At 43.1% G+C, this 20,884-nt stretch overlaps 3 protein-coding genes across 6 annotated transcripts; 1 reads left to right on the top strand and 2 right to left on the bottom strand.

Annotated features, from left to right (window-relative positions):
* The first annotated feature begins 44 nt into the window (after positions 1-44).
* On the top strand, positions 45-20,715 carry nelfa (negative elongation factor complex member A). 4 transcript variants are annotated; one of them, XM_077543877.1, is made up of 17 exons: positions 45-611; positions 695-783; positions 3,761-3,828; positions 6,697-6,875; positions 10,865-10,952; positions 12,128-12,236; positions 15,334-15,543; positions 16,339-16,510; positions 16,584-16,745; positions 16,823-16,912; positions 16,977-17,104; positions 17,787-17,856; positions 17,963-18,051; positions 19,049-19,157; positions 19,253-19,572; positions 19,662-19,761; positions 20,386-20,715. In XM_077543877.1, the coding sequence occupies exons 7-17, from the start codon at positions 15,334-15,336 to the stop codon at positions 20,568-20,570; spliced, it is 1,635 nt and encodes a 544-aa protein (XP_077400003.1). In that variant the 5' UTR covers positions 45-611; positions 695-783; positions 3,761-3,828; positions 6,697-6,875; positions 10,865-10,952; positions 12,128-12,236; the 3' UTR covers positions 20,571-20,715. The 4 variants fall into 4 exon arrangements, with proteins under 4 accessions (XP_077400003.1, XP_077400002.1, XP_077400004.1 ...); XM_077543876.1 differs by lacking the exon at positions 12,128-12,236; XM_077543878.1 differs by lacking the exons at positions 45-611; positions 695-783; positions 12,128-12,236 and adding an exon at positions 4,358-4,493 and having other exon boundaries at positions 3,801-3,828.
* nat8l (N-acetyltransferase 8-like) lies at positions 839-10,476 on the bottom strand. Its single transcript, XM_077543882.1, has 3 exons — positions 10,050-10,476; positions 9,159-9,323; positions 839-5,694 (listed from the first exon to the last, which is right to left on the bottom strand). The coding sequence occupies exons 1-3, from the start codon at positions 10,339-10,341 to the stop codon at positions 5,327-5,329; spliced, it is 825 nt and encodes a 274-aa protein (XP_077400008.1). The 5' UTR covers positions 10,342-10,476; the 3' UTR covers positions 839-5,326.
* Positions 12,394-14,084, bottom strand: nicol1 (NELL2 interacting cell ontogeny regulator 1). The gene is made up of 4 exons (XM_077543885.1): positions 13,935-14,084; positions 13,725-13,855; positions 13,314-13,402; positions 12,394-12,969 (listed from the first exon to the last, which is right to left on the bottom strand). The coding sequence occupies exons 2-4, from the start codon at positions 13,843-13,845 to the stop codon at positions 12,901-12,903; spliced, it is 279 nt and encodes a 92-aa protein (XP_077400011.1). The 5' UTR covers positions 13,846-13,855; positions 13,935-14,084; the 3' UTR covers positions 12,394-12,900.
* Positions 20,716-20,884: the final 169 nt, after the last annotated feature.

Raw genomic sequence — 20,884 nt, 5'->3', positions numbered from 1 at the left:
CAAATACTCATACACATTTTGCAAACACACACACACTGACTCTGTTTCCACCACCAGGCCACCATGAATACACTCGCACAGCCATCCAGGCACAGTAACCGAGTTTCTGTCTCGGTCAGCCATACTCATTTTTACACTCAAAAGCTTCATGATCGGTCCAAGTATTGCCATATAGAGTGGAGAGAAAAAATCTACACACCGCTGTTCAAAGGCCAGCTTATTGTGGTATAGACAAAGATATGAATCATGTTAGCACCTCCCATCAAACTCCTGGCATTTGAACAGGGGTGTGTAGACTTTTTTTTTTTTTTAATCCACTGCAGGCCCATGTGTCTACCACAATGTGACTACAATTTGTAAAACTTCTTTTATCATCAACTCCTTTTTTCTGGAACAAAGTCTCTCACTGAGCAGAGCTCATAGCCTCTCACTGGACAGTGTTATGGAAATCTCGCCGTCTATCCTCTCATTGTTCTGTTGGTATAAGAGTGGATGCCCCCCCTCACCCCCCCACCAATCTCCTCCCCCGCAGAGAGATGTGTGAGACCGGCATGTGCACATTCTTCAGGGCTCTCGGAATTTAAGGAGAAGGGGTGTCCAAAGTCAGACAGGTATAGAACGCACTCACAAATTCAGCCCTCAGAATGACTGACATTATGCTTCATAATTACATCACCTCGTTTATCTTTTATAGCGTCCTATTATGGCAGGAGTAAGATGGGTCCATTGGCACCATCAACAGTTTGAGCAACCTTTGAGGCTGCCATGGCAACCGTAAGATTTGTGAGTACTTGGATATAATTGTGCATTGTGTCGAGAAAAAATGCAGATTTTCAAATGACTGTTCTAAATGTGTTCAAGCTTAATGCATTTTTTTTAATTGATACAATATATGTACAGCCACGTTCATCATAATGCAGGGAATCCCACATTTACACCTGTACAGCGTTCCAGTTGCAAATATATATATATTTTTAAATGGGTTCATTGTCACAGATAGTGTTCCCAATGTGGTGGTACAGCATGAGAGACAGACAGGGAACTGATGTAACAAAAAAAAAAAAAAAAAAGAATAATCAGTGTTCACTTGCAGCCACTTGATCTCAAATGTGCTTTGTATTCTCTTCCCAACTCATCTTCCATAAACTATCCCAGTCAACGGGCCTCAAGTGCTACAGTATTCACTCATTGCCTCCGGTGACGACAGGCCCCCTTCCCTCAAATTCCACACTGTGGCATAAGTGCTCCCCCCACCCCACTCAGCTCCTCTCCCTAACACCAATTACAAAGTTCCCTCAGTCCCATCCCCCAAAGCCTTCACATCCCACCATCCATCAGCTATTCCCTCCTTCCAGTCCTCTATTACGACCATCTGGTTGACCCGCCTGCCCTGCCTCGAAAAACCGCGGCTGCATATCAGTTCCCCGCAGCGCTGCGCGTGAGGCCGTTACCCGGCAACATACAGCGGTCATGACAGGGCATGTTTGCTGGACAGTGCTTTTTGACTGCACTAAGCTCACTTTGGGCATCTCCAGAGTTCAAGCAGACAGGCAGGAAACGGAAGGCTGGGTTTGAACTAGGGCTGAACAATGAGTTCAAATCCACATTGCAGTGTGATAGAAGGCAAATTGTAATATTGAGACTTGAGAGGGGAAACACAATTACGGTACGTTAGTTTTAAATAAGGTCCAGATCGAGTTTGAACAATCACATTATTTGCATATCTTAATGTACAGTTTCTGTTACAAAGTGAATACAAATAACCACCAGATTCTATTTACAGGAAATGTATGATGCAGTTTTATAGTTATAAGCTTAGAGGTTCAAAGCTTTGAATTTCCAAAGTTATTATGAGTCGCATTTTGGCTCATTTTATCGTCAACAGTGTGACCAAAGTGGTCCTAGTAAAACCATTTTCCACCGTCAGGATGCTGCCGAACAAACTTCTTTCCTGTCTGCTTGAACTCATATTTTCATTCCACTGCTTCTTATTGACATTTGTACAAATATGCAGAGGTACATCTGTGCATATGCCGACATAAACGTATAAAATAAAATAAAAAGTACAATCGAACACCTTCAATCTTAAACGTGAGCGATATTGTGTAACATCATTGCAGCATTATTATGACAAAATCCATGTGGAAAGTATGTTGTACTTTTGCCTACTTGTGTTTATTGCTCGATTCGATGGCACGTGGGCAGGATTTTTTTTTCCCAAATAATTGCGTTTTCCACAAAATATCGCCACATAAGGAATAAAAAGGCAGCAATCACTGTCACATTTGGCATTGGATTTCCACTTCTAAAAAATAGCCAATGGTCAGTATGAGTAATACATCATGCAATGGCGTCTTGAGTAAATGCTGATGACTGTCTGGAATACAAACATTATCTGTATTCCTCACAGGGAAAAAAAAAAAATAGCAATCAAAACCTGTACTGTAATACAAGACACGGTTGTGCTACAAGTGCTGAAGTGTTCTTGGCACCTGTGGCCTCAATCCAGAGTGAGTCCTTTTTGTGTCGGCCACAGCGAAGCGAGCTTCTCACCGGAGGTGGAGAGAAAGAGGGAGTCCATGTCCTCCTCATTGCAGCATCCCCCCCGAAACACTTTTTTTTTTTTTAACTGCTCCCTCGCCCTCTTCAGAAGGTGGAACATTCCACGTCACGGTGTTCTTTTAAGACGCGATTGATTCAGACAGTTTGGCCGAACTTAAACACAAAATGGTGACCATAGAGCTATTTACAACCTTATGTTTATCACTTCTTGCCATCCCCACAAAAGTACAGTAAATCAAACGAAAAAAGGATAAAAAAACTTAATGTAAGTACTTTACATTCATGCCTATGGGTGCTCACCCCCTTGACATCATCAGAGTAAAAACACACACAGCATGTGTGTGCGCATTTGTGCTGTCTTAGATTGCGAATGAAAAACAACTGATCTTTATTCATTTTAACAGTTGGATTTGATTGTGGGCCACTACGGAGGAGTTTTAACTTTGGCAATTTGTGCCTTCGTGCCTGCTAGTAAGATCTGCGGGGCCTGAAGCACTCAAGTAAACGGGCCCCCTCGTGCAGCAGGGGTCTCGATGCAGCATACCTTCTGAACCAATAGGGGAAAAAAGGACAAACCCAAGAAAGGTGATATTGTACAGAAGTTGCATATAGAACCTACATTGTACTAAGAACTGGTTGAAGTAGTAAACAAAACAAAAAAAATAGTTAGTGCACGTTACAATTCCAAATCACCTTTTAGCTACTTAGGCCTTTAAGTTACTGATTCCACTCCATGTCATCATCATGCATGTAGCACAATCAGCTCGGGGCCGAGATACCTCTCTCAAGGCCGCCTCTTATTCTAAACATTCATACTGCGCATGATGGTGACAACGATACAATTTTGAAGCTATTCCGACCTCGTTGAAATAGGGTCGCCATAATGGATGCTTTGTTTGCTCGAGCTTAGATAGAGTATACGTTAAAGTATTTAGCTGGAGCTTGGGTGAAACATGCCATGCAAACCACCACCTGCTTGTTTACACGTGTCATCGAAACCGCTTTCAATCTAAATTGTGTGCTTTGAGAAAATCCCCTTTACAATTTGCGAAAAAGACATTCCATGCAATTGTTTCACATTATCTTTTAAAAGAAAGTAGCGCAATACATTGTCATATATATGTCTCTATATAATTATATATAGCAGGCATATATAAATAGATATGAATTATTTGTTTTCTATACTTTTTTTTTTCAGGGCACACGGGATACACAGGCATGCCGCATTGCATTGCTTTTGCATTCTGCGTTTTGGTTGGCTGGCAGGTGAGATGTCATCCGGGGCAGTGTTGCATTGGGTTTGTCTCCACACACGCAAATAGGGATCGAATGCGTGACAGTGTGTGTGCGGAGGGGTCAAAGGGGGGCGAGAGAAGGGTTAAGGTTCAAGGGGGCCCCGACAAGCTTCAAAATGACGTCATCAAAGCAGTGCGGCAAGGCTCTCGGTGGCTCATGCAGAAATGGTGGGAAATCGCTGAGGCCAAGAACAAGGAAGGTCAAAGGTTGCCGGGGGAGGGCGTCGGGTCTCGGCCCAGGGTTGCAGACAGACTCATTAAACGGGAGGAAGGGAGAGGTGGGAAGACAAGGAAGGTCATGTTATGAGGTTTATGTGTATTTTACCCCCCTTTACTTGACTTTTACAAAAGATATGATGATACTTTTTGTGGAATGAACGTCGCTGGCTTTGTATGTACAAAGAAGGAAATCGGCTTTTCTTGTGCTGAAGATTCATAGGTATTGCTAGTTGTTGCTTCATTACCCAACGGGGATCTTGTTGTGGGATTTTTCATTTTAGGTGAGTACGTCTGCCTCACAGATCTCTGGCTCCAGGTACGCCGAGTCCAGCTTGCTGGCCAACATGCAAACTCCACACAGGAAGGCCAGAGCTGTGATGCAGACAGGCTACTAACCAATACCCCACATTGCTGCTGGTAAAAAACAAAACAAAAAAAAAACAAATATCTAATCCTGTACCTTTAGATTCTTGTCGCCTGCACCACCTCTTGACAAATTTGGGTGCAAATTAGATTTGTTGCTTTTGCGTGCTAAATGTATCTGTCATACTTTACATAAAAGGTGTGCGGTATTTTCGGTTCAAACAGCGTGAGACTCGACCCTTCCTGTTACCTCGACCTATCACAGAGAGAACGGCTCAAGGGACAGAAAACAAAAAAATGCGGGACGGGTGGGAAGATGTAACGTGGACCTGCAAATAGCAAAAATTTGTGAATAGTACTGTAAAGAAATCCTCGTTCCAATGTGCTGGGTATAAGTAACCCTGGGTTCCTTTTTTTTAGGTATGTCACCCAGTTTAGGTTAGTTTGAACCCAGGAGTTTTAAGAGTGCCTCTTTCTTGTTGGCTGTGCTACAACGTGGCATCTTGTGTATGTGTGTGGATAATGCACACTGCAAACACAATCAAAGATGCCACATAGGCCCCATCCCCACCCAGTCCCAATGATGAATGGGGCTATTGATCATATTGGGGGGTCCTGACAGCAAAACGGCCATGGAAGTGCTGCCACTAATTTCCATTTGGAACAAAACAGATATTTAAAAAAAAAAATTGAGAGCAAATAGAGTGGAAATGCCAAACAAAAATACTACAAAAAGCAACAATGGAAGTGTGAAGCGATGATAAATGTTAGTGACTTGAAAGTAAGTGATTATGTCAAATCAAATAAATAAAAGCTGTCAGAGGAGAGGAGGGGGCGGTCGCTCTCTCTCTCTCTCTGTTCCTCTCTCCTCCATCTCTCGCTACCTCTCACTCCTCGCGGAGCTGCAGGCGGTACCGGCTGTACCGGATCTGGAAGAACAGCCGCTCAGGCGCCGAGCGGCTCATCCCGGGCAGCCTGTAGTCCTCGCTCTGGCCCGTTCGGCGGAAGCCCAGCGACTCGTACAGCTTGTGGGCGGCCATCTTGACCGCCGTGGTGCCCAGGACCACCGCCGCATAGTTGTTGCGCACGGCGAACTCCAGAACGCGGCGACCCAGGGCCTTGGCGATGCCTTTGCCGCGGTAGCGAGAATCCACCGACATGCGGCGTAGCTCCACCGTGTTGTCGTCCTCGCGGCCTTGCGCCGCCACAATGCCCACCACGCGGCTGTCCAGCACTGCTACCCAGAAACAGGAGCCTGGGAGACAGATTTGGAAAAATGCTGTTAATATGTTTAGTCCCAAAAATTTAAATGGGGGGTTGGTAATAAGAAAAATAACACTCTATAATAATGTGTTCAATAATTAGAGGCTTAAAGGGTTGTAAGACCAAGACACTGATGCTATTTGTTAGCCTTTCTATAGGGTTTTGCATTGTTTGTTAGCATTAAGCTAAGCGGACTTTTCTTTTTTCTTTCATTTTCTTGCTTTTCGCACTGCATTATTGTCTTGCTCTTCTTTCCTTCTGTTCCACGTTTGTTTGCTTTTTTCCCGCTTTCTGTTTTCTCTCTCCTTGGCTTATCATTTATTCCCCCTTTTGATTCATTTCTTCTATTTAACCCCTTTTACATTTTTTTTCCTCTGGCTAATTTTATCTTTTTGCCTTTTCTTGCATTTTTTTTTACTTTTTCTTCCTTTCTTCTTCCTTTTTTCATATTCTTTCTTTTCCCATTTTCTCCTTTCTCAACATCTCAAATCTTTTATTTTCCCTTTTTTTTAAATGTATTCCTATACTCTTTATTTTTCTCTCTTTGTCCCTTTTTGTCTCCTAGTCCACTTGGACCTTTTTTCTCTTTCTTCCTCTTCTTGCATTTTTTGCCTATTAATTAATCTATTAACCCCTCCCCCGTTTTCCAGTTACTTTTTTTCACAAGGAATCATGCTGCAATATTTGTGTGCGTTTTACTGGCGCCAAAGAGGGGGTTGCTCCAAAAATGCCCTCCTGACCATCTGTCTGACCGCAACCAATGCCAGAAATGGGAAAAGGCAGGAAAAAGCATGCGTCCTCTTGTCTCTGTGGGCGGGTAACACACAGACACGCGCGCGCACTCTGCCACTTCAGTTGAAGGGTGTCATCATCGCAAAGCTGCCTGACATCACAGCTTTTAAGAAAGCCACCGTTTGAACCAACTGCCTGTTCTTGAACGCACCACTAATCTATTGTCCCTCAAAGCTTCTTCATGCCATTTTCTCCATTCTAGGTCTACTGTTACAAGACAAATGGAAGGTTCTGGAGTCTTGAAAGGATCCATTATGGCTGCGAGGGCGTACATCCTGAGCAAGGGAGGGGAGGATGGAGACGAGAGGAGAGGAGAGGGGGAGGGGACGTTGTGAATACTGATGATCTCCGAGCGAGAAATAAATCAGACGGAGGAGGACGGTGAGTGACAAAAAAAAAAAAAACGTCTCTGTCTGTCCCTTACATGTCACCGCGCCCCCGTTCGATCTTTTCCTGGCTTCTATTTTACTGTACACATGCGCTACATTTTGTGTAAAAGCAGCGTTGGTTAAAACCAAGTGGAGGAATAAAGCAACAAGGTGGACGTGTCGCAAGATATTGCCAACCAGACTTGTTTTAGGACGAGCATCTCTGACGTTGCCATGGCGATTTCACATCCACATGGCTTCTTCCACTTGTCCTTTTTTCTCTCTACTAAAATCTTTTTGTTCTGATTTCTTCTTTTTTTGGTGCCTTTGTTAAAAAAATCTCCTTTTTTTTCCTTTGAATTTTTTTCTTTATTGCATTTGTGTTTAACTTATTTAATTGCACCTTTTTTTCTCATTTTCCTTTTTCTTTGTTTTTCTCCTCTCTGTTTTTGTCACTTTTATCCCTTGTTACTCTTTTTTCTTTCATCTTATTTGAACCTTTTTCTTCTTTTATTTTTTCCCTTTTCTATTTTTCAATTCACTCAAATCTTTTTCTATTGTCTTTTTTTCTTTTGTTTCCCCCCCTTTTTGCATTTTTCAATTTCCTCTTCTTTTTTCCCTTTTTCTTTCTCCAAACTTTTTTCCATATTTTTTGTACTTGTTTCTTTTCTTCTGCATTTTCCTTTCGTGTCCTTTTTTCTCATTTACTCTACTTGAACCTTTTTTTCTTTTTCTCCTTTATTTATCTTTTCCTGATTTTTTACCCCCATTAAATTTTCCATTGTTCTCCTGCTCTTTTCTCTTTTCCCTTTTCTTCTCTTGTTTTGCTCATTTTCTTTCTTTTTGGCCCTCCTCTTTCACTTGAACTTTCTCATTTTGCATGCTTTTTTTTTTTCAGATTTCAACACCCTCAAAACTTTCAGGCGAATCCGATGCAACGGTTAACATAATCGGATTTCTCTATTCCTCCTGCAGATTTCCATTTATCCAACACTTGCTGGACTTTCTCCCGCCCTCTCTCGCTCAAAGCGCTCACACTTGGGGCCTTAAAATGAACCCTTCATTAAAAAGTGAGCGTGTATCACACACAGCCATTAAGGCTTTAGCTCGTTCTATTATATCCACCTCCTTCGCAATATGCCACTCCCGAGTGATGAGAACGCTTCGGGCTATTTGCGGCCAACGTTTGTTATTAACTCACCCCTTGATTGACTAACATTGATTGCCTGATCAACCTATTACAGCTTTATTGCTCCCACAGCATAGGGAAAGAGATGAAGATATTTGGGCCCTCTTAGTGGATCTAATTTACAAAAGCACCGTCAGGCTTGCCAACACAATGTCTTTTCCTCTCGCGATTGTTTTCCAAGAAAGTGACTCACGACTTTTAAATTCCAATAAGATCGGGCAACATGAGCAAAATCTTTTTCACATTAGGACAAAAAAGGAGCCCGGTAGCCAATCGCACTGAATTTGTCAACATATTGGAAACTTTTGACCCGAGGTATGTGCTTTGAAATGTTTCTTGAGGTTGCTACATGACAAAAAAACTTGTTTGGTAGTCAGAGAAATGCTATAATTGTCATTTGCTTTTTCTAGCGATTCAAATTCAAAGTGTCATGGTTTTGTTTCTCTCTCTATAAAGTTCCGGAGCGTGGCAGGAGGCGGCGCTAACATCGCAGGCGCAGCCTTGCTTACACACCTTTTTTCTTTTTATGAGTCGCTCCCTGGTTTAAGTAAGGTGATTTTCAGTTGCTACTTTGTGTTCAAATATTTTTCCCTGAGCAAGGTGACTTTCTGTTGATAGTTTGAGAGCAAATCAACTGTTTGCTCCTGTCTCTGCATCCTGGATTTTTGCCTGCACAAAGCAAATACGAGATTTTATTTTAAGGTCATAACCTTCAGCCCTGCTTTTGAATTGTGAACCACTTCGACATCTACGTGTATATATATTTTTTTTGTGTCGCCCCAATAATTTCCTGAACTAAAATCCTCACAAGTGCGAATAACTGCACAACTGAGGTTCAAGTACTCCCTCCCCACCAGTTCACTTTACATTGTGCAAGAGCACCGATGCCTGAATACCGAGCTAGGCGAATCAATGGTGATGCAGAACCACCCCCCCCCCCCAACCCCCCTTCAGGTCTTCAAGAGTGAAGGAAAGTGGGGGGAAGGAAATAGAAACATGTCGGGAGGAGGGGCAACATATTGGACACACACACATAAAGTGTCAGCCCCCACCCCCCCTTTCATTCTAAAAAATGTTGACCCCAAAATAGCACCCCTCAAGTCTTACCTGCGGGCTTCATGTAATAAGCCTCTATGTCGGCCATGTCCGTGTGCAAGGCATGATCCAGGTAACTGTGGATGACTTTCCCGCTGTAGTAGTAGCGAACGCCCATGAGTGCCAGCGGCGCGCAGCAGGTCAGCGCCAGCGATTTGGTCACAAAAAAGCACATGACTGCAGAGAAATGGGAAGAAAACAAACCAAACCTGTCAGAAGAGAGAATCAAAAGGGTGAGACACAAAAAGAGAACAAAGCCATCTATCTAGTTTATAAGTCTTTTAAGAGTAAAATTCCACCTCAGATGATGAACAGCTTAATGCATGCCAGTGTTGAAAACAAACTATTTTATCCCCACTCTTAACCCATGGATCAGTTTTGCTATAGGCCATCCATCCTTTTTATAGCGCTTGTCCTGTTCAAGGTAAACTTTCACCTTGAATGATAAGCAGTCTATTTCAGAATGAAAACAATCTTTTTATACCACTCAACCCATGCGTCAATTTTGTTTAGGATGTCCATTTTCTGTGTAAGATGGCTTGTGAAATTGAGGAAGCCATGTTGGAGTAAGTGCGCAGGTTTGATGCTAGGGGGCCCAAAGGAGCATGAGCAGTTTTGGAGCTGTGAATTCCAAACCTTTTGGAAGAAAGGGGTAGTGGCGGCCTGACTTTTGTGGGGAGGTCCAAATTTCGCTCATTCATTCCAGGCGAGGCCCGTGTCGTCGCCTCAACTGCAGGCTTGCCCGCCAGTAACCGCGCATGCGCAGTGCGGCCGCCCATGCCTTTTGTTGCCGGTGTTGCAACAAATTTACACTCAGTGCGTCAAACACCTGTGGAATGATTCGTGTTCAAATGGCGCGCGCATGCGTAAAAAAAAAAAAGGCGAACAGGACTGAGGGCTTACCTGTGAGAAACGCGTACAAAAACTGGGTTTGGGGTTGCTGGCCGAGCCCCCGAAGCGCCGTGTTGGGTATCCTCTCCATGATGCCCTCGTAGAAGATGCGCCGCACCTCCTCCTGGTCGCCGCGCTCGAACTCGCGGATGAACACCGCCTCCCGTCTCACGTCCTTGGCCTCGCCGGACGCGGACGAGGCGGCGCTCCACATCATAGGCTCCTTTTTGCTCCCGGGTATAGCATCGTGTTCGTCCGCAACTATTTTAGTCTCGCAAACCATTTTGGGAGACGAACAATGCATGCAAGTGGCCGCCGAGTAGACCCCCCCTTTCAAAATAAATCTGGGAAGGGGGGGATGGAAAGAAGAGACGATGGATGGGGAGAAGACGAAGGAGGAGGAGGAGGAAGGGGGGTTCTGCTGCAACCCTGAGCGATTCTGGCGACCAAGGCTCGCCGGTTTGCCTTCAGCTGTATTTATAGGCGGGGCAGGGCGTGTGGATGGATGTCCGCTCGTTGCTGCGATTGGTGGAAGCCGTGAGATGCTGATGGAGGAGGAGAGACACGCACCCCCCCCCTCCCTCCCTTTCGCTTTTGTATCGCACCCGTACCACAGCCTATGTGCGCGTATTTGGGTCGATATGAAGGGAGGGGTAGTAGTGCTGCAAAATCTACATCCGTGATGATGCGTCAAACGACGGAACTTTGGATTTCTCGCAGCTTTGTAACCGTTGGAACCCCAACCAACTTTAAAGCAACTAATATATATATATATATATATATATATATAAAATAAATAATAATTTAAGGAGTTTTGTTGCCGTCAGGTGGTTCCCGGTTGCGCATCCTCTGCCAGATGACTGGTGCACTGCAGTGATTCCACGCCCCCGCGCCACTGTCCCCTAAAAGCGACAAGTACGTAACAGTGACGACCCCTCCCCATTCACACACACACACACACAACCACACCATAACCTTTCATCATTTTATACCGCAGTAAGTTTTACAATATATTGCAATGCAATACTAATTTACAACTGGAGTTGCAGTCCTAAAAATGCTTGTCACCAGTGCTGCCTCCTAGTGGACAAAGGCCTTATTGGACTCGTCACAAGTTGCGTGGCACGTCTAAACAAATTAACAACCATCCACACTCAATTTCACACAGACAGTTTTAGAGCCATCAACAAGTCTAACCTAGTCGCGATTCGAACCCCAAACTTTGGAATCGTAAGTAAATGTGAACCACAAGCCCAAATGCAGCTATTCCACACATGTTCTAATAATCTAGTTGAACGTGACCTTTGACTCTTCCTGCAGCAACCCTGTGTGACTCCGCTAACTCGCCCTTCTGACACTATATGTTCCGATCCTTCTGTATAAGGTAATTATTATTTGTAAATATGAATACATGAACTAGCGTCATGTCATGTAAAGTTAGATTACGAGATATTAACAAACAAAATGGAGCTCTTCAATTCTCCTTCAACATAGTTCATTGACACCTTGATGGCGCCAAAGTATTAATCAGTTCAGTCCTATTTAACTTTTAAATACAATTTGCTAATATTTTATGTGCAATACATTTTGATTAAATAATTAAAATACAGGTTTTCCCCTTATATTAATATACAAAATGTACATAATAGAGTGGCTATATTAAATAGCTAAAACGCCCAAATGTGTGGCTGGACTAGCACTTTTAACCCTCCTGTATATGCAGTGGGTCAAATTGACCCATGTGAAACTTTTTGATGGGAAAGGGCTCATGAGTTTCACATATTTGCAAAGAAATAGTAATTTGGTTAATTCAGACAAAGTGTATACAATTATTGGGATCTGTTTGTTTTGAATGACCGCACAGTGAACACTCCTCGGGCAAAAATTGACATATCGTTGCTATTCCTGCGAATTAAACGAAACGAAGGCAGGGTTAAGCCATTGCTGTGTTGACGTTGGACCTATCGGGTGGCTTTTGCAGTGTGCATCACATTCCCAGGCATATGTGACGCGATTGCTTTCAGGCCACTGCAGGTGGCGCTTGAGTTTCCACTTTATGGCTCTATTTATCCAGTATTTCCCTCCTGAAGGTTTTGCAAACGAGCAAAGAGGGAGAATGGCGCATCGCTGCGACACAGCCGCCTCCCTGAATTGTCCACTGGCGCCTTTTAGTGGTGGACTTGAAGTATTGCAATTTGGGTAAGTGAGCGAGTGTGAATACATATAAATATAAATCATTTTGAGGCGATAGAAGCAACATAGTCTTACACCAAGTCCCACTAACCTATGCTAGCGCAACAATTACAGTAAACTTTTAGCCCATAAATTTAACTACCGCTAAATGCAATGAAAAATAGTAAGTGCACACATTTTATTTGAGCATCCCACACACAGAAACCATCACAAGAACAAAATATTCACATTTGATTTGAACACTGACCTACATATAATAACGGTAACAGTAACACATAATTGTCACATTTGCCTCCATTACAAACTCATTGAATGTTACAGTACAGTGTGGATAAATAGTTGTTACATATCAATATTTATGTCACCTCAAAATCTATACATACACTCTACGTTTACAAAAAAAAAGGTGCTGCGAAATCATGCTACAGTGCTGTGCTAAGGAAAGCCCAACAAATATCAGTTAAGTCTCTCTCAAAGTTTTCTTGCTCAAAACAAACAAAAAAAAAACATGCCATTCAATACCCGTGCCTTGTGTTTTAAATACCCATTTCCAAGTAAAATGCTCTACGGACATGAGAAGAGCTTAAAATAAAGTGTCCGCTGCGTTGGGAGTCAAAAATGGCAGTACTGTACATGAGTATTTTGGAAGAGCTGTCAGCATTCTGAGGATTCAGCGCAGCGAGCTGGGCATGCAGTCGCAAAGAGCCCTCCTCTCCGCCCTCAGCACCAGCGTCTCTGTCTGTGCCACAAAACAACACAAATGTGAATGTTAGGTGCAGGTATCATTTTTGTCCAACATCCCCAAGTTCTACATGATAGCATCTATGACTATGAATGTGTGTGGCTTTACAGTTGAATCAACTTTTACCATTATCTTTACATAAGCACCAAAGCTTCTATTTAGTGCAGTTTTAGAATATGTTTGCCATCTCTGCCAACCTGTAGTTCACCTTCAAAACAATTAAATGATATCTTTAAGAACTGGTATTTAAAAATAATAATTAATAAATTATGAATACAGACACAGAATATTGTATTCGGAAGCAATATTTTTAGGAATTGAATGAAAATGGTCATCCAAACCCTGGCATCTAGGTTGAAAGCAGTCTTTTTTAGGTCCTGTAGGGCCCTCTGCATGAACTCAAATGCATGACAGTCGACGCATGGGCGACCTGGAAAAAGAGACAGCGTTGCGTTATTATTACTATATTTAGCTCATCCTGAATATTCATAAGCGGACTTGCTGAACTACTGCGCTGCTATAGGTTAGTGACAGACTACGACCGCGATGAAAAAAAAACAACAACAAACAAAAAGCACAAGAAGACACATACAATATTTAGCTGTAATTAAGACGTAGGCTATAATAGAGATATAAACTACGACGTTTTCCGACATACGCTACGTTAAAAAAAGAAAGAAAGGTAAACACCCTCCCCTGTAGTTTTACTATATCGGAACTGGCTGGCCATTGTGACCCAAAAGAGCACCTACTTTCCGCGGGGATGACGGTCCCGGTCTCTCGGTCCACATCCGCAGCACCGCCACGGCACAGGACGAGCTGGGCCGCCAACAGGAGCAGCATCGCTGCCTGCATCGTACCTCCGGATGCCATGATCCAATACCTAAGCGTGTGGATTTCGGAAATTATTTGCACGGATGCAACAATGCGTTGTATTGACAAGGCGGGGTCCGTTTACCTACCCCGAATATGTCGACGGTATGTTATCCGGAACACCAAGTCAGCGAGAAATGCCCGTGGAGATGTTTTTAAATGTAGAGGTTGCGCATGCGCACGGCTCGCCATGTTCCTTGATGATAAAACAGTACCCTGCCTGACCTCAAAATTTAAATTGAGATTATGGAACTGTGAGTACACACCGTCACCAAGAAACCGATTTATAATAATAATAATAATAATGGAAAAGTGGATGATTTCTGTAAAAAAAATATATATATAATTATAAAAACAACAAACAATAAAAAGGCTGGTGAAGGTCCAAGTACTGATTTAAAATTGAATGGAAAGTACAAATTGAAAATAAGTAAGTTTAGTACAGATTTTTATTCTATTTAAACCAAACACAATGATTTATTGTTTTTAAACTATATAGCATATACACAGTAGTTATGTCAACACTGATGTCCATCCATCCATCCATTTTCATAACCGCTTATTCCTCACAAGGGTCGCGGGGGTGCTGGAAAGTCATTCAGTAGACCTTAATTCAATGGAACATGCATTTTACCTCTTGAAGAGGAGACAAGAGGGAGAACTCCCCCAGAAACAAACAAGAACTGAAAGTGGCTGCAGTACAGGCCTAGAAAAGCAAGAATCTGGTGAAGTCAATGGGACACAAACTTGATGCTGTTCTTGCAAGTGAGGGTTATGCCACCAAATATTATATGATAATCACTTGTCTGTTCCAATGCTTTTGCTCACTTGAAAAGTATGTTTAGGTTCAAACAAAAGGGCTCTTTTCTGAGTTATCTAGATGTAAATACCATGAAATAAAAACTGAAATGTTATCTTTTGTCTCATTTATTTTTTTAAATCTGAAATACAAATGTCTTCAGTATACAAAAACAAAGGAATTGACTATATATATATATATATATATATATATATATATATATATATATATATATATATATATATATAATTTATTTATTTTCTCTTTTTTTTCAAAACTTGATTTATTTGTTCGTTTTTTAAACAAAATCCGATTGACGCCGTTCTAATGTTAAAAATGATTGAACGGTTATTATTCCTGTTACCTGGCGTGTTAAATAAAGTTTGAAAATTGGAAGGGGGAAAAAAAATCTTCGTGGTTGCGCATGCGCACGACTGGCAATGTAAAAAAAAAAAAGTATAACTCCACCTTAGATTGTTTATATTTATTTTTGTATATTTGGGGGGTATAAAATGAACTAAATAAAGTGAAGTTTCTTGACACCTTGTGGCATAACACTAATAATACGAAATAGTGCAAAAATACTTCGTGTTGTTCAATGGCCTCCACAAGACGTGGGCGGGGTCCTGACTGCCGTTTTCTTAGTAGTCCATTAAAATGCCCGAACTCAAAACACTTCTTTTTCCAAGATGGCGTCGATGAAGGACAGCGACACTGGCCTGTGGCTTCACAACAAACTGGGCTGCACGGACGAGCTGTGGACGCCGCCGAGCATCGCCTCGCTCCTCACCGTGTCCGTCATCGACAACATACGACTGTGCTTCTCGAGCTTGTCGCCGCCCGTCAAGCTCAAGTTGCTCCTCGGGATGCTGCATCTCCCCCGGCGGACTGTGGACGAGGTAGGCGCCCTCCCAACATCTTGTGCCTTTTGCATTCACTTATCCTCTGCCAGGCTGTCTTAAAATAAGAATAAACTGCTTTACTTTTTCTCACTTCTTCCGAACGCGTCGTTATAGTGTATTGCGGCACTACAAAAACACTAGTCAGCTACTTTAGCATAGCAATTAGCACGATAGCTTCCGACACAAACGGTGACGAGATGTTAACGAGGGAATTAAGCAGCAAACACGACGTTGTTTCCCTCATCACTGAGCAACTCCTTCCCGCAAACTTCACCTCGACACGGTCTGACCCACCAGTTGTTGGTACTCATCACCGAACGTCTGAGGTTCTCGTGAAGACATTGTGACTGACTGGGGGGGAAAGACAGAAGCGAGGGGGCGGTACCGTCCTTACAACCTTGTTTCTCAACCTTTATTGAGCCTAGGCATCTATTTTTATATTAGTAAAATCCCACGTCTATATTGGTAAACATCTGTACTTTCTACTCCTTTTTTAAAATAGGCTTGTCACTTTTTCACGTTTTAACAATAGGAACGTGATAAGTTTTGACTTCAACCTGAACACAACACGCATGGAATATTGGAAATTGGTTGATGGTTTGTGATGATAAACAAATTGGCTTTTCATGGAATATTTTTTTGGTGTGCTATCAGCATTAGAAAATCTGCTCCTAAAAATGCCTAAAAATTAGAGTAACGCAGTTGCAATTCGAGGAAACCCCTTAAACAAGGTCTCAAGTGTTGTTAATTGATTAACCTTCTGCTAATTGCTAAAAGTTTTCTCTTTACCAGATGAAGGAGGCCCTTTCAGAAATAATCCAGCTGGCCACGGTGGACTCTGAGCCGTGGGTGCTTATGGTTGCAGACATCCTTAAATCCTTCCCAGAGACGGGCTCCCTCAATCTGGACTTGGAGGAGCAGAATCCAAACGTGCAGGACATCCTCGGCGAGCTCCGGGAGAAAGGTAAGCCGTTTGAATTGGACCTTTTTTGTGTGTGTGAAAGCTCATTTTTATGTTTGAATCTCATTTGGCATAGTTGCGGAGTGCGAGGCGTCCGCCATGCTTCCTTTGGAGTGCCAGTACCTGAACAAGAGCGCGTTGACCACACTGGTGGGACCCCTCACGCCCCCCGTTAAACATTTCCAGCTGAAGAGGAAGCCCAAGAGCGCCACCCTCAGAGCTGAGCTGTTGCAGAAATGTAACGCCTTTTCCTTTTTTTCCCCCCCTAAACCGCCGTAGTGCACTTCGCTAAAACGTACTGCTTTTGTATTCTAGCCACAGAGACGGCGCAGCAGTTGAAGAAGACCGCCGGAGTGCCTTTTCATGCCAAAGGGCGAGGTTTAGTCAAAAAGATTGATACGACCAGTGAGTACCACGCTGAGTGACACATTCACATGTACATGCATTTCATCATTTGTTTTCATTTCAGCCCCTCTCAAGGGGATTCCGAAGGCCCCGTTTCGCAGCCCCACAGCCCCGAGCATGTTCAGCCCGCCCAGCAACCGAACGCCCATTGCCCCAGCGCGCACGCCCCTGCGCAAGGAGCGTGGGGTCAAGGTACGTCCCCAGTTTTGGCACAATGTGATTTTTCCGCTAATTCGCGGAATTCCGCTTTTTTTATCTCCCCCCCCCCCAAAAAAAAAATTCCATTATTTATTTATTTATTTTTTAAAGTAGTTCATTGTGTATGCACATGACTCCGACAGATAACATCTTCTGCTATAACAAAGACATTTGTGGTATGTTCTAATATGAGTTACTTTTCATTTGGCCATGATACAATTATTTGTTCATGAAATTTGAACTCTTCAACATTATTGATGTGTTAACTTAGTAATCACATTAGTTAGATATGATGATATGCTCAGTGATAGTTTTTAAAAGCAAAGGCAGTCCAATGTTTTTGAATGTGACTGATTTTGAGTTGACTAAAACTGCCATTTTATATGGGGTAGTTCAATATACATTGGAAATTTATGCTGTTGTTTTGTCTATTTCTTTGTCATGTGAGTGCATTGAAAGTACTTAAAAACACGGAAAACCCATGTCCCCCCACCAGGGCACTGCCCTGGACCTAGCTGGGTGCCAGCGGCCCCCAGACCCCCGGCTAAATTTTCAGATAATTTCACTTTGGTCAAATCACATCCCTGTTATTTGTCAGTACGAGTTCTGTAGTTCAAAGCTTGTTTTTTTTGGGCAATTTGGGCATATTGCGTTCATTGTGTTCCTCCTCCTGCAGCTGTTGGATATCAAGGAGCTGAACATGGTCGGAGCCGGAAGAGAGGCAAAACGGCGTCGAAAAACTTTGGGTGACTTTTTTTTAATTTTTTTTAACCAGCACCCCCACAGTCCTGGACTGGACTGTAAAGTATCATGAGACTTGAATTGATGGCGGTCACGTATTTCTTTTTGTAGACACGGAAGCGGACGAAAAAGCAGCCAAAGAAGAAGCGGTGGTGGAGAACACCACGCCGGATTATGCCGCAGGCCTCGTTTCGGCACAGGTGCGTGAATATAGAAGTACTGTTGTTTGTCGTTTCAGAATAGTCTTTCACAAATCGTTTTATAAATACATTTAGTATGGATTGTAAAATTGCAGAGGAATGGGGATTTGCTGGAAAAAAATGGAAACATCAGTTGTTTTGGCCACGCACTCAATATGTTTTAAATCTATTTTTGTAGTATGTACCTGAAGGCAACTAATGTAAATTTTAGGGATAGGCAAATTATCTGCGCCGATATTGGGCATTTTGATGAATATTAGTATCGGCCTTTTAAAAAAAATCGGCTGGCACAAGGTAAATCTAAAAACGTTTGAATCTCAGGGAACTATTTATTTGAATTTTCAGTTAACTTTATAAGAGATGCTGCCGACCCTGGGAACCTTCTGAACCTTTTGTTTTTGTTTGAAACAAAGAAATGTGAAAGTTTAAGATTTCAGGAATTAAAAAAGTATATATTAAAAAAAAATAAAACTGTAGAGATCTATGAGTTTCCATTTAACTTTTTAAGACGTACTAAACATTTTATTAGAAATGTAAAAGGATGTCTATTGGAAAATAAATAAAAATAATTATACATTTTGAAAAGTCTGAAGAATTGTTCTATAAACAGGCTTTAAGACAACAGAGTCAAGATTGGCATTTTTATTATAATTTTTTTTGGACGTTATTATCCCCCAAACCCCCCCCTCCCCCGCCCTTTTTATTGAAAATTAATATCGGCTCCAAATTTCAGTTATCGGCCTCCTTGACTACTGATAATTGTCATCGGTATCGCCCTGATAAAAAAATATCGGCCGATCGCTAGTCAATTTGTTTTTTGATTCACGCAGCACAGTTCTAATTTTCACATATGGTAAGTCATTTTAAAGAGTAACTGAACAGCTCGAGAGTACGCTGAAGTCAAAAGAAATTCCAGATTGAAAATTGATTCGAAATGGAATCGTCATCCCATAAATTGGAATCAGATCGCCATGGTCAAGATTGTTTTCTGTTCCAGAAACTTGGCGCACTGAACGAGAACCCGCTGCCTTCAACCAGCTACCTACCGGCCACGCCCAGCATGGTTCCTTCCTCCTCTTACATTCCCAGCTCCGAGGCGCAGCCAGGTCAGGCATCCTACCTCTTCCGAGAAAAAAAATTGAGAAAGTTAATCGAAAACGAAGTCACACTTAATCATCGTGTCGTCTCGTCTCTCTTAAAGCAAACGCAGGCGGGTCCGGCTGGGACACGCTGCAATCTGCTCGGCAACCGGAGGAGTCGGCGACGGCGGGCGCGGGCGCCCCCACCGCCACGCTCCCGGGTCAGTACAAGCAGAGGACGCCCATGTACAACGCCAGCACGGCGGCCAACCCGGCGACCCCCTCGTCCCCCAGCACGCCGGCCTCCACTCCCGCCAGCAACGGGCCGCCGGCGGCCGCCACCGCCGGCCAACCCGAGACGCCCGCTCAGCCCCCCAGCACGCCTCAGACCCCTACACCCACACCGCCACAACCTCAGCCCAAAAAGAATCTCTCACTCACGGTACAGTGCTACTTGCCGTTCATAATGCCTGCCTGGTATATTGAAGCAAAACCCGCCTTGAATCGTCTTTTATTTTGCACACCTCTCAGAGGGACCAAATGTATGCAGCTCAGGAGATGTTCAAGACGGCCAACAAGGTCACCAGACCAGAGAAGGCCCTCATCTTGGGCTTCATGGCAGGATCCAGGGGTACGTTACGGAATATAAATTTGGGTTCGGCTGCGTGCGTCAATGACAAAGTCAGTGAGCTATTTTCACCGCCGGAAGTGGTGCGGCTTGTCTTTCAGAATAAGAGCATAATACAGGAAGTGCTGTGTTAACCGCTAATTTTGTCAGGCATTTTAAAATGTAGTCTGTTTTAGTCCAGTTTCAATCGCGCTTGTTCATAGTTAGCCAACCTCATCCCGTTTTTATTTAGTTAACATTTAGTCGACTATAAATCTAGCATTTTAGTCTTTTCGTCTAGTTTTCGTAAACAAAGCGTTTTAGTCTAGTTTTAGTCCGGACAATCATTTTACCCCTGTCTTATTTTTTTTTGTCAGCAGATAATGTTAAACATTTTGGATCTAAAATTATTTCACATAAAATGTTCTCTTATGTTTAAAATTTATACTACTAAATACTAAAATTTCCATAGATTTGAGTACATTTTTTCTCGTCTCGTCCCAGTTATTGTTTATTAATGAAGGTTTTAGTCTAGTCTACGTCCGCTGAGAAATGTGTCATTAATGAAATGAACACCAGTTGCCAACGAGTTTTTTCGAACCCCTGACACTGACTTGTTTTAGTCATCCACTCTTATTTGTCTTGCAGAGAACCCGTGCCCGGAGCAGGGGGACATCATCCAGATCAAGCTGAGCGAGCACACGGAGGTGTTGCCCAAAGCGGACGGCACGGGCAGTACGACCATGCTGGTGGACACGGTCTTCGAAATGAACTACTCCACGGGTCAGTGGACCCGGCTGAAAAAGTACAAGCCCATCACCAACACCTCCTGAGAGGCGCAACAGGTGGACTCCACTCGCTCACGACCACATTCGCTCACATTCAAAAGTTCGGGCCAAAACTCGAACCCGGGGGAGGGGCGTGCCGGCAACAGGAGAGAAGGTCCTTCCTCCTGCACGCGCGCGCAGGTTCTATCTTCATTAATTTCCACATCTCATTTAGTTCTGGCCGTCCGTGTGAATGTTTCACAACAAACCGAGCGGTTAACGACGGCGCCATTTTTGTCCCTTTTTTTCCCCCCCAAGACAAAAGGTAATGAAATAAAATGACAGCAGACTGTTAACGCTTTGGTTCACAAGATATTTTT

Source organism: Vanacampus margaritifer, chromosome 15 (assembly GCF_051991255.1).
Source record: "Vanacampus margaritifer isolate UIUO_Vmar chromosome 15, RoL_Vmar_1.0, whole genome shotgun sequence".
In the NCBI taxonomy this organism is placed as follows: domain Eukaryota; kingdom Metazoa; phylum Chordata; class Actinopteri; order Syngnathiformes; family Syngnathidae; genus Vanacampus; species Vanacampus margaritifer.
This window is presented reverse-complemented; position numbering and strand designations above follow the sequence as displayed.

Excerpts from the sequence above, each read along its gene's own strand:
- nelfa (XM_077543876.1), top strand. The coding sequence starts at position 15,334 with ATGGCGTCGATGAAGGACAGCGACACTGGCCTGTGGCTTCACAACAAA. Across the intron at positions 16,511-16,583 it reads CGGCGAGCTCCGGGAGAAAG|TTGCGGAGTGCGAGGCGTCC; the intron begins GTAAGCCGTTTG and ends CATTTGGCATAG. Across the intron at positions 17,105-17,786 it reads GCAAGGAGCGTGGGGTCAAG|CTGTTGGATATCAAGGAGCT; the intron begins GTACGTCCCCAG and ends CTCCTCCTGCAG.
- nicol1 (XM_077543885.1), bottom strand. The coding sequence starts at position 13,845 with ATGGCATCCGGAGGTACGATGCAGGCAGCGATGCTGCTCCTGTTGGCG. Across the intron at positions 13,403-13,724 it reads GACCGTCATCCCCGCGGAAA|GTCGCCCATGCGTCGACTGT; the intron begins GTAGGTGCTCTT and ends CTCTTTTTCCAG. Across the intron at positions 12,970-13,313 it reads CTTTCAACCTAGATGCCAGG|ACAGAGACGCTGGTGCTGAG; the intron begins GTTTGGATGACC and ends TTTGTGGCACAG.
- nat8l (XM_077543882.1), bottom strand. The coding sequence starts at position 10,341 with ATGCATTGTTCGTCTCCCAAAATGGTTTGCGAGACTAAAATAGTTGCG. Across the intron at positions 9,324-10,049 it reads TTTGTACGCGTTTCTCACAG|TCATGTGCTTTTTTGTGACC; the intron begins GTAAGCCCTCAG and ends ATTTCTCTGCAG. Across the intron at positions 5,695-9,158 it reads TTATTACATGAAGCCCGCAG|GCTCCTGTTTCTGGGTAGCA; the intron begins GTAAGACTTGAG and ends TCTGTCTCCCAG.